The sequence below is a fragment of the Microtus ochrogaster genome, chromosome 18, assembly GCF_000317375.1.
Source record: "Microtus ochrogaster isolate Prairie Vole_2 chromosome 18, MicOch1.0, whole genome shotgun sequence".
Lineage (NCBI taxonomy): Eukaryota > Metazoa > Chordata > Mammalia > Rodentia > Cricetidae > Microtus > Microtus ochrogaster.
The window spans coordinates 24,130,489-24,143,452 of NC_022020.1; the positions used below are offsets into that span (position 1 = coordinate 24,130,489).

At 37.2% G+C, this 12,964-nt stretch overlaps 1 protein-coding gene across 4 annotated transcripts in view; it reads left to right on the top strand.

Moving 5' to 3' along the window:
* The window catches only part of Matr3 (matrin 3), a 35,093-nt gene extending 28,140 nt beyond the window's left edge, over positions 1–6,953 (top strand). For 3 of the 4 annotated variants that reach the window (XM_026783624.1, XM_005355933.3, XM_026783625.1), the window contains 5 exons: positions 502–545; positions 920–1,289; positions 2,686–2,908; positions 3,397–3,518; positions 5,900–6,953. In XM_026783624.1, coding sequence (XP_026639425.1) covers positions 502–545; positions 920–1,289; positions 2,686–2,908; positions 3,397–3,518; positions 5,900–5,950 — 810 coding nt within the window. In that variant the 3' untranslated portion in view covers positions 5,951–6,953. The remainder of the gene's footprint in view (positions 1–501; positions 546–919; positions 1,290–2,685; positions 2,909–3,396; positions 3,519–5,899) is intronic. The other variant, XM_005355936.3, reaches the window with a different exon arrangement.
* The last annotated feature ends 6,011 nt before the right edge of the window (positions 6,954–12,964 follow it).

A 12,964-nucleotide genomic window follows, 5' to 3' on the forward strand; every position in this document is an offset into this window, starting at 1 on the left:
TGTGTGTGTGTGTTTGTGTGTTTGTACATGCGTACGTACAGGGTTTCTCTGTAATCTTAGCTGTCCTGGAACTCTGTAGACTAGATTGGCCTCGAGCCCCAGAGTACTGCCTACTGCTGCCTTGAGTGCTAGAATTAAAGGTGTGTGCCATCAACCACCTGCCCTTCTCCCCTCCCCGTTTTTTTTCTCCCCTTTAAAAATAAAAGGCTCCTCTTTTGCAGTAGAAAGATTGTGTTTTGTGAAAGCATCATCCATTGCTCTAACCTGTTTAAACTTTATTAGAGTTATGCTTCCAAAATGATTTATTGCCCACTTCTTTGTTGATTTGGGGGTTAAAATGAACTTTTAAAATCCAAGTAGATTTTCTTAGGTGTGGTTGTACAGATTGAATGAACTAAATTGATTATATAAAGGAGGGTTGAAGAATGTTACTTAATTGATAAATTCTACAAATGGGTAAATTTTTAATGTATTTAATTTCTCAAAACTTTTATCTTTCAGATTCCTAACAGAGGCATTGACTTGCTGAAAAAAGACAAGTCCCGGTAATTTCATTTTTCATATGTCTGTCTGTATACTCCATAATAATTGCTAGTCTTTTTGCTGTGACAAAAATATCTGGCCCAAAGCAACTTCAGGAAAGAACAGTTTGATTAGGCTTACAAGTTTAAACACTCAGGAAATAATAGCAGTGAGAGTTTGGTCACATTGAAAGATAAATGCTTCCATTCAATTTACTTTCTCCTTTTTATTTAATTGGGGACCTTAGACAGTCCATGGGATGAATGGTACCATCCACATTTAGGATGCCCTGAATCTTAGATCTTACAAAATTGACAATCGATATTAACCATGAATACCGACATTAAACTTTTATTTTCCAACTCGGCAAACAAAATGTACATTTATCTTATTTCAGGAAAAGATCTTATTCTCCAGATGGAAAAGAATCGCCAAGTGATAAGAAGTCCAAGACTGATGGTTCACAGAAGACTGAGAGTCCAGCTGAGGGTAAAGAACAAGAAGAGAAGTCGGGTGAGGACGGTGAGAAAGACACCAAGGAAGACCAGGCAGAACAGGAACCCAGTATGCTTCTTGAGTCTGAAGATGAGCTGCTTGTGGATGAGGAAGAAGCTGCAGCTCTCCTAGAAAGTGGTAGTTCAGTGGGCGATGAGACTGATCTGGCTAATTTAGGGGATGTGTCGTCTGATGGAAAAAAGGAACCTTCAGATAAAGCTGTGAAAAAAGATGCAAGTGCTTCAGCAGCATCCAAGAAAAAACTTAAAAAAGTAAGCTTTATATTTATGTTTTTATTAGAATACTGGGTCAAATCAATTTTAACCTGAAGCAGGGTCAGATAAATCAGATACAGTTCAAAGACAAAGAGGAAACTCTACAGTAGAAACATTTCCTTCTAGCTGCAAAAATAGTCAACTTTTAAAGAAGACTTGAAACAAAAGTACAAGAAGGACTTTAAAGTAGACAAGCCTTTGTCTTGCAGTTGTAATTATTAAATGCTGGTATGTCTGTTTTCAAGAAGATGGTAGCAAGTGGCATATCTTTGTAATCTCAGAACTTAATGGAGGTAGAGTTGAGTTTGAGATTCAGCTGTGCAACATAGTAATACCCAAATAACTACAAAGATAAGATTATAAGTTTGATATTAAGTAACTCAATTACTTTAACTATTTAAAAATTGTTTTTGAGTGTCAGATTTGATGGTACACGCATAACTCTAGGAGAGAGGGAGAGGCAGGCATATAGCTCTGGGTATTCCAAGACAGACAGACCAGGGCTACATAAAGAGTTCCTGACTCAAAAAAAAAACTTCTTTTTTCTTTTCAAAAATTTCTTAGCATATTTGAGAAAGTATAAAATATGAAATTTCTTTCCTTTTATTTATTTTAATGGTGCTGAGTATAGAACCTTGGGCCTGACAAGTCTTAGGCAGGCTCTCTCCACCACTGAGTCAGACCCACAGAGAAATATAATCTTTTTTTATAGCATTTTTGTAAATCTTTTTTGTTTCCTAATGATTTCTTTATTATTTTATGGTCACTGGTGTTTTGACTATATATGTCTATTTGAGGGCATCAGATCCTCTGGAATTAAAATCACAGCTCTTAACCATTGCACCATCTCTCCAGCCTGAATATAAAGTCTTTTGATATTTTCTCAGATGAGGCAGGCTTTCTATTTGATGAAGTGTGGATTTTCTTCATCACTTCATCACTAAGCAACAACGCTAAACCCCATTATTTAACTTTATGACAAGCTAAATCGGCCGCAATCTAGTCTTGCTACTGACCATCCTACTCCTGCTTAGAGTATGCTCAGTAAACCTGTTTTCTTTATAAAAAAAAAAAAAGGAAAAAGAAAAAGAAGCTGAGAGTCTTTTTGAAGTCATTAGTGAGTCTAGCAGAAAATTTGTTTCCTTTCTTAAATAATACTTTCATTTTAAGGATAGTGCTGAGGGTTGACTTATACTGGCTAAGAAAGTATAGCATCCGTGAGAAGGGATAATTAATGCAGGATTATTTTTGCGCAATAATTTGTCATACTAGATGATTTGTCATACTAGATGAGGTTGTTGATGAGGAAAGATTCAAAACTTCAAAAATTTCATGAATCAGGCATGACATTTAAACCTGGTGACAAAAATGATGATGGTTTGGTTAAACTTAGGTGGACAAGATGGAGGATCTTGATCAAGAAAATGAAGCTGCATTGGAGAATGGGATTAAAAATGAGGAAAATACAGAACCAGGTGCTGAATCTGCTGAGAATGCTGATGATCCAAACAAAGACGCAAGTGAAAATGCAGATGGCCAGAATGACGAGAACAAGGAGGACTATGCAATTCCAGATGAGTATAGAATTGGACCGTATCAGCCTAATGTTCCTGTTGGTAAGCTTTAAAGACTTTCTTTTTCTTCTTTTTTTCTCCCAGCAAATGTATTAAAATAAGATTTAAAGTTGCTCTTATGTAAGCTTTGCTAATATATAAAGTTTTCTTCTCTTCCCGATATTTGTAAATTTACATCAACATATTGTTCTAGTTTCCTCTTCCATGTGCCTCCTAATTTTGTATTACGTTATCATCCCCCTATGTTCTCTCTTCTCATGATGATTTCTAAAACTCCACATTGCTTTTTGTTTTGTGTTCGTTAATATTTTTGTCTTCCATTTTAAGAGTACAGATAGGTAGGACTTTGAACATCGGTTAAGTAAAAAAAAGAATATTGTGTTGTTATTTGTGTTTTTAGCTTAGGCTGTACTGGACTTTTCACAAATATGTTGTCTGATTCAAATTTTATTGACAGGAAGAAAGATTTGAGACTACTAAGTAAAATTTAAATTTACTTAATTTGTAAGAATGTATGTTTGTGTTTCTAGGTATAGACTATGTGATACCTAAAACAGGGTTTTACTGTAAGCTGTGTTCACTCTTTTATACAAATGAAGAAGTTGCAAAGAATACTCATTGCAGCAGCCTTCCTCATTATCAGAAATTAAAGGTAAGGCTGAATATAAGAGGAGACTTATGAAAGCAAATGATTTATGGAAATAAATGAGATACATAAGTAAAATGTGTGTATGTCCTTGGACCCATCATAATGCTTTATCTCAAAGATGTTTTTCCTTAATTGGCTGGGCTTTAAGGAATTTAATGGGTTCTACTAACTTTTGAACCTCTTTTCACTCAAAATCAGATTCAGCAGTGTAGACCTATAATTCTTAAACTTGGGAGATAGAATCGGGAGGATCAGTGCTATTCTTAGCTGTGTATTGAGTTGGGAAGAAAGAAAAGTAATAATTTCTAACCCTATTTTTTTACATTATAACTTATCCAAGTATTTTCAAACTAATTTCTCAAATTTCAAAGAAACTAGAGGTCCAAACATAAAGTAGAACAGTCAAAAGTTTTTGAGTGCCGAGTCCCTGATTTATTTTAGAGACTGAGTCTCCCTAGTTCGTATATCTTAGACTTTGGGATCCTTCTTTGTCAGCCTCCCTAAGTACTGGATAAGTGTGAGCCACCTTTAAAAAATGTTATTCTAATGTTATGAATGATGTTCTCGCTTTAATAACCAACAGATTTTTTTTTTATTTCTACATTATAGCATTAATGGGTAAACCTCAAAGGGGGAAGCAAGAACAAATTCATACTGTGCTTTTTAGTTAGGACCCTATTTAAGGTCTCAATATTAAGTAATACAAGGAAACTTGAAAGTATTATTCAATTCAGTTATAAGACATTTGGTTTTTCACATTCCTTCATTTATAATGAATAGTGGCTACTTGTTGAATATTCCTAATCTGACAGTCTGGGACTCGCCACATCTGGTCCAGTAGCAGTAAAAATTGTAGTCAGAATGCTGGTACTCCTAAAAATATTGTGTGGGGGCTTGGGAGATAGCTCAGTGGTAAAACTGCTTACTGTGAAAGCAAGAGGATAGCTCCCCAGAAAATGCCAGGCTGGGGAGGGGTAAGACTGTAATTCTAGCTGTCTAAGAGCAGGCTGGCTGGTGAAACCAGCTTTATCAGCGGGTCTGGGTTTGATTGAGAGACCCTGCTTCAATGAATAAGATTGAAGGGCAATCAAGGAGGATTCCCGATATCAATCTTTGGCTTCAGCATGTGTTTTTACCCATTTACACATTCAAGGAAGAAAAAATGAAATTACCTCTGGGGGATAGAGGTGCAGCTCAGTGGCAGAGCTCTTGGTAGCAGTGTAAGGTCCTAGCTTTGTTTCAGTGGGAAGAAAAGGTAGAATTGTTATCTTTTGACTATGTTTCATGGGACCTCATTCAAATCTAAACTCCCTAATACAAACAAATCCCAAATTATTTAAACAAGAGAAACTCAACCTGTATAGCATTCAGTTATCTCAGCACATTGTTGACTGGTGAATAAAAAAAATAATTTTCGTTCTTGTTTATATCATTGATGTTGTTTTCAAATTGCAATCTGTATGGCTCTTACCGTTATGGATATAAGAAAAGAATGGTGGTCATTTTCAGTGCTAACAGCAGTTTATTTTGGGAGGAGGATGAGTATAGCTTCATTCATACTACAAATCCACTGTTTGGATTTAGGCCATGTGGTGTCAAAGCCATGCTTATTACCTGAAGGGTATGCTTTATGACTAAATACTTAGAGCAAAGATGAATGAGCTGCATTTAAAGGGTATTGGGGAGTTTATGTTGCTCAAACGATAAATTGGCAGTTTTCTTAACTGTTTTGACACTTAACTAGGTGTTTTGTGTTTTTTTTTTTTTTTTTTTTTTTTTTTGTTTTCATTTTCTTTTTAAGGATATAATGGCTTTTAACCCTCTCATCATCTGCAGTAACCAGTACTGATATATTTTAACCAGAAGTAAAGAAACAGAAATGCTTTTTAAATATCTTTCATATTCCCTTAGAATCTTAATTGATCTATATCTAGAAATCATATGTTGGAGATCATAGGTAGAAGGGGTCTCCAAGCTATACTTTGTAGCCTAGCCACCTGCTGTTTATAAATAATGTTTTATTAGAGCACAGCCGGTCATAGCCATGGTCTTTCAAAGTATAACTATGGCTCTTTTAGGTCAGTGAAATTGTTACAACAAAGATCTAATCTAGCTGTTTCTTCCTATATAATCGAGTTCTTATTTCTAAACGTTAGGGTTAATTGCACATTAAAATATCCGTTTTCCCCATTTGCCATTTTTTTCATGCTTTATTGTTGTGTCCTGAGCAAGTTTAGTTTTCTATGATAAGATTAACTCATTCATAAAATATAAGACATTAGTGTAAGTCCCTAAACTTGGAGTGAATATTTTATAACTAATATATATGTATACTAGGTGTCTCAACAGTTACTTAGTCCCTGTAATTCTTTTTTTCCCTTCAGAAATTTCTGAATAAATTGGCAGAAGAACGGAGACAGAAGAAGGAAACTTAAGATGTACAAGAAGCTTAATTATTTCACAAGAAAACAATGGTTCTTTGATTTTAATGTTAACCTTTTTTAAACACAATACTGATAGTTAGAAAACTATTGTACTCTTTTGTTTTAGTGGAAAAATAATAGATGTCTGTTCATGTGTTTAAGTGTTATAGCAGAAAGGACACATACGGTTAAGTTAATGGAAAAGTATTTGTTTCATCAGAATGGCAACAGACAAAAGTACTTCATAGAGATTGACTGTTGTAAACTTATGGAAAACAACTTGCACCAATAAGAGATAACATAGAACCATTCAGAAAAATGAAATTTAGTAGTTCGAGGCTTCAAAGAAATGTCAACTTTTGATTCCATTCAATAAAGAACAAAACCAATTGTATTTTTTATTACTTTTCATCTGAAACATTCCACAGTTTAATCTGAGCCTTGCAGACTTCATTTGACTTTGGAAGTTGTTTTGGTTGCATTTCCTTTTTAGAGATCTTCATGTGAAATTGGCAATTCGAATGCAGGTGCAGTTTTCTTTTAATGTCATGCTGTTTAGATGATAAGAAATTAAGTAATTGGCTTTAGATTTGTAACTTTTTTTCCCTGAGTTCCTGCTAGGTTTCGTATTCTAGTAGTCGAATGTTATTTCAGTGAAATGTAAAAATATTCCCGTTCTCTTTGACCAGTATTAATTTCCTGAGAACCTATTGCTTGTCACTTGAATCCTGTAGCTGTCATACATCTCTGGTATAAGCAACATTTGATTTTTGAAGTGTGTAAACCATCTCTATATTTTCAGAATGTGATTTTACATTTCTGCATTTTAAAAACAGTTTGGCCATAATTCTAGACGCACGCTTCTAATTCATGTACCTGCACATGTGACCTTTGTGAGCAGAACTTTGCATGTATAATCTGTGTTTACTTGTAACTCTCTGGTTATATACTGCTTATATCTGTGGATTCAAGTTACTGAAGTGAATACCAATAAAAAAAAAACTAGGCCATGTTGGTTGGTTGGTTGGTTGAACATGTTTGGAATGTTAACCAAAATATTTGTCAGTTGTGACTTTTTTTTCATTGTTAGGTTTTTGTGCATGCTTTAACGAATCATTCTTAAGTCTAGATTGGGTGTTCTAATAACAACTAAAGATCTCAGTTTAGTCCTCGTGGATTTCTTGTTCTTGTTACATAATGAAACGTGAGCCCTTTTTTCTCCAGTTGTAAATGCTCAGGGTAAAGAAATTGCTAAAGTTCATATCCAGAGATGTCCGTGCCTTAATAGAATTGAAAATAGCATTGGAAAAATTAAGTTTTGTCACTCTTTAAAATCAGGAAGGGATTTTAGATGTGTTTGATAATCTGAAGACCAAAGAACAGTTTCAATTTAAATCAGTGACAAAAACTTTTTAGTAATTATGTTTCAAACTTTCCAGCCCAGTTGTATTAAAAGGATATTTCAAGTATATTATTGGTAAAATTTTAGTCTCCTCAGTAACATGCACAAAAAATCCTTGCCAATTTTTTTTTAATTTAATTTTAACTGTTACTAACGATCCACTTTTGTTAATTCCCATTTTTGTTTTTTGTTTCTTAAATCTAACAGCAGTTAAAAAAAGTAGACCGGCCAGACATGGTGGCACATAATCCTAGCACTTGGCTGACTCTGTGTTGGAAGCCTGATCTTTGTGAGAGTCGCAGGCCATTCAAGGCTATTGCAGAACCTTTTCTCTAAAAGCAAACAAACAAAAGAATAGCATTGTAAATATAAATGGAAACACAACCTTTAGCAGTGATAGCCTAGTTTTTTTGTCCCACTGTGTGGAGTTGGTGACTTGAAGAGTACTTTAAACTATTTAGCTTGATTTGTGGCAGTAAGTCAGATTTTCCCCCCAGGTATGGCTATCTTTTTTTTACTTTTCAGATGCCTATAGATGTAGTTATTCCAAATTGATAGAGTCCTTACCTAGCATTCACCCAGTCTGACCCCATAAACCAGGAGTGAAGGCATATACTTTTAATCCTAGAACTCAGGACTTATAAACGGGATCAGAAGTTAAGGTCATCCCTAGCAACGTGGGGAGTTTCAGAGTTCAGTCTGGGATAGAGACCCTGTTTTACCCTATGATTGGGCTTGAATTTGGGATCCTGCCAAACCTGCATATCAACTCACATCCTTGCTCCCTTCAGGTCTAAGAAAATTTTTTTTAATATACCTGCTATAAAGTTGAACATATATTCTTGCTATTTCAATCTTATTCTAGAAATGTGAGTGAAGGTTTTAAAGATACCCTGAGTTTATTTTACAATTATTTTTCCTCATTGCTAGTAAGTTTTAAGTTCTGCTAGTGTTACTTTGCATATCCCAGAAGTAATTTTCATTTTATTGTGTACCTCTCAGGTACTCCGAGTGCCAAAAGTTAAAGTTTTAATTTGAACCCAGCCTGAGCAGTGTAGATGGTCTAGGTGAGGGAAAACAGGAAGATGAATTTCTGGCTATAGCATATGCTATCAACACTTAATTGGTCAGATTCTGTGGACACGTGTATCTTTGTGGAGATCAGAGAAACCTTTCTGAGGTCATTTGTCTCCTACTGCCAGATCCCCAGACCAAACTCACAAGTTTTCAGGCCTGGGGGCTGGAGATATGGCTCAGTGGTTAAGAGCAATGACTGCTCTTCCCAGCACCCACATGGCAGCTCACAACTGTCTGAAGATTCAGTTGCAGGGATCTGACACATTCACACCAATGCACATAAAATAAAAAGTTAAATAAACCATAAAAAATATTTTTAAAAAAAAGTTTTCAGGCTTATGTCAAGCACATTTACCCACTGAACTATACCAGTGACACCCTCCTCAACAAATAAAGAAAAAAACAAGGTTTCACAATGTAGCTGCGGTTGTCCTTAAACTCAACTGTGTAGACCAGGCTGGCTTCCAATTCCCAGAGATCACCTATCTCCCAAGTACTGGGGTTAAAGGTGTGTATCATTACACCTAGCTTTCTCTACGAACTTTTATTTTGTTTTGTTTTGCCCTGGCTATCCTGAAACTCACTCTCTAGATCAGACTGGCTTCAAACTCAGAGATAGCCTTCTGTCCCCTAAGTGTTCAGTGAAAAGCATGAACCACCAGTACCAGGCCTTCCTCTAAGAATTTTCAAGGTCATATCCACTATTTGAATTATCTACCAGGGAAAGATTTCCTTTCTACCACCACTCCTGCTTTCACATACACTTTTCGTACTGAGTGTTTGCTGCAATGTTAGGTATTCAACTAAGGGCCTTGTACATGGCCTTCAGCCCCTGAGCCATATCCTCAACCTGTGGAGTGTCAACGTCCCATATGCCCATTCCACCCCTAGCCCACACTTTTTCTAGACCAGGTTTATCAGTGTTGCCCTCAAGTTCATAGAGAACTCTACCTCCCGAGTGCAGGGAATAAAGAATGTTCCTTTTTAATGTAATGTGACGAGTTAGGGTATTTGTTTAGCATTTTTCACAGTAAGTTTTTTGGAAGTTAAAAAATGGGCAACCAATGTGTGGTGACACTGCTTTAATTCTAACTCTAGGAGGCAGAGGCAGGGGAATCTTTGAAGTCACCCTGGTCTACAGAACCAGTTCCTGGACTTCAAGGGCTAAACAGAAACTTGGGGAATGGGGACAGAACTAAAACCCTAGCACTTAGAAGGAAGATAAGGAGTTCTAGACTGGTGGCTAGCTTGAACAACATGATGCCCTCCCTTCATTTAGAATTCTCCATAGCTGGAAATGTATCAAGATATCTAGCTGAGTTTAACCACTATAGGAGAGCTAACTCAGGACTTTGTACATGCTAGGTAGGCAAGTGTTACAGCACTGAGCTATTAACCCTTTGAGGATTATTTTCCAATACTCCTCTTTTTGCAATATTTCTTTAATGAAAGATGACACACTACCAAAAATATGAGAGTTCAAACTTACTACTTGGTAAAAAAAAAAAAAACCTGCAAATGTTGCATTCTAGTGATTAAAGGATTTTTTTTTTAAAGCATGGTATCCATGATACTACGTGATCGTATCCATGACTCTTTTTCAAAACAACTCATGCCGGGCGGTGGTGGCACACGCCTTTAATCCCAGCACTCGGGAGGCAGAGGCAGGCGGATCTCTGTGAGTTCTAGGCCAGCCTGGTCTACAAGAGCAAGTTTCAGGACAGGCTCCAAAGCTACAGAGAAACCCTGTCTCGAAAAAGACTCGAATATGTTTCAGGAGCAGAAAGATTCCTCATTTGTGAAAAGGGTGGTGGGATTATTTGTGATGTTGGGGATTGAGTCCATTCCTCCAAGTAACAGTTACAATTGATTTGGACAAGATGCTGTTGCCACTGCCTATCAAAAGTAAGGCCAGTTCCTGTTTGCTCAACTTTGCCAAAATTACAAGTGAGCATTCTCATTGGTTATTTGGTTTGTGACAGGGGCACTGTAGTGATCCTGTGGTATCCAAACTACTCAGGAGTGCCTCACGTTACAGGTAAAGAGCAGCTTCAAAACACAGTGAGAAACCATTTAAATGGAATATTTTTGCACCCTAAATTAGGTTTGACTATAAATGAGTTACCAACTGCTTCCTACCAACTTCTATATTGACCTCTATCTTAGGTGGGGTAACCTGTCCTATAAAAAGAAATATTTAGGGGCTGGAGAGATGACTAGGGGTTAAGAGCACTTTGTGCTCTTCCAGAGGTCCAGAATTCAATTCCCAGCAACCACATGGTTACTCACAACCATCTGCAATAAGATCTGGTGCTCTCTTCTGGCCTGCAGGCATATTTGCAGGCAGAACACTGTACATAATAAATCTTTAAAAATAAAAAATATTTAGGTATAGAGCTGCTAAAACCCTTGCCTAACATGCTCAAGGCACTTCTGTCCTCAGTACTAAGAAGCCTGTTTGTGTCTCTGACAGCCACCTAAATTATAATGCTATGCAAACCCGTGGAATAGATTGCCTCCAAATATTAATGTAATGACCTATGAGCCTAAACATAACTCCTTTTTTCTGGTTATGCCTGATGCTTGTATGTATTAGGTGTATCCCATCTTTTAAGCTGCTGCTGAGCTGTAGAAAGCCAATCCAAGCTGGAAAAGTTAATTGTTCTGTCTTTACAATATGGCACATATCATCATTACTCTATTCCCCTATGCACACTATTTTCCAAATCCCTTATTCAAACTATATAGAAATAACTTTTTAAGTTGGTCTGGGCTGGCTTCAACTCAGAGACCTGCCTGCTTCTGTCTCTTGAGTACTGGGATTGAAGGTATGTTGACACCATGGTGGGCTTTTAGAAAAGGTGGTATGGATTTGCACATCTGTGTGTTCCTGAGTATGATAAACTAATCTGAAATTCTGTTCCTCCTGCTTCTAACCTCTCAAGTGTTGGTATGCGTGCACCATGCCCAGTTTTATTTAGTGCTGGAGTCCTAACTCAGGGTTTAGAGCATGGTAGACAGCTCAACTAAGCTACATCCTCAAGCATCCCCCTCCCCCAAGGCAGAGTCTGTCATGTACCTCTGCTTCTGAGTGCTGGGATTCTAGACTCGCATGCTCAAATTAGGAGTTTCTGTAAAATACTGGGGATTTAGTGTAGGAGGCCTTTTCATGTGTTAGGGACACATTCTGTCACTAAGCTATACTCCTAGCCCTGGTTTTTGTTTTGAGACAGGTCTTACTGAATTGTCAAGTAGACCTTGAAGTTGGAATCATCCTACCTAAGCTTCCTTTGTAACTCATGATCCTCTCCACCCAATATTAGATACTGAACTCCAGGCCTCATGTGCTAAGAAAACACTGTATTCCCAATAACTCTTAGCTTTTTTATTTTGGAACAAGTTCTTTAAATTGTCAGTGTTTGGCCCTGCAATTGCAGTGTAGCCCTGAATTTTTTGTTGGGTTGGGTTTGGTTTGTGTTTGGTTTTTTGAGAAAGGGTTTCTCTGCATATCCCTGGCTGTCCTGGAACTTATTCTGTGGACCAGGCTCAAGTCAGTTTTACAGAGATCTACCTATCTCTACCTCCCAGGTGCTGGGATTAAAGAGACACTCCATCACTGCAATGTTTTGTTCCTGAGTAGCTGGGGTTCCAGATGTATGTGCCATTCGATCTGGCTTTTACCTGATTTTTAGGAGTGTTTGGGTTGGCCAAATGTGTGGTATCTCTTGCCTAGAATCTTACACTATGGATACTGAGACAGAAGGGTTACTAGGAGTTCAAAATGAGTATGGTTACAGGGTAAAACCCTGTCTTGGGAGGCTGGAGGACGGACTAGAAAAATGGCTCAGGTTCACAATACTGCTCTTAGATGGAGGCTCACATTTTAAATCCAACTCAAAGCCTCAGGCACCCACACAAATGGCATACGTTTAGACATACACGTTCGTACACTAATTAAAAATCTTTTCAAGGACTGGAGAGATGACTTTGCGGTGAAGAGCATTGCCTGCTCTTCCAAAGATCCTGAGTTCAATTCCCAGCAACCACATGGTGGCTCACAACCATCTGTAATGAGATCTGGTGCCCTCTTCTGGCCTGCAGACATACACACAGAATATTGTATACCTAATAAGTATTTTTTAAAAATCTTTTAAAAGTGTTTAGGTCAATTACAGAATATGTAAACACGTCTTGATTTCTGTTACTGCTACCTCAGACTATTTTCCAAGTTTCTCGCCAATGCTGGTTTTTGAGGCTTAGATTTACAACAGACTTGGGTTTATTTGTTTTGTTTTTCTGGGGTTTTTTTTTTTTTTTTTTTGAGAAGGCTTAATTTCCTGGGGGCTAAGGTTACAGTTGTGTAACACTACAGCTGGTTATCAGCATCCTTTGGATAAATCATACAGTCTCTTCCTATAGCTGTATGGTTGCTCAGCAGCAGCAGAGTCAAACTTTCCCTTCCAATTGGCTATAATTGTGGGGGCTTCAGCTTAGTGGTTTGTGCACTTTCCTTGCAGATGAGAGGCTACTATGAAAAGTTTAGTATA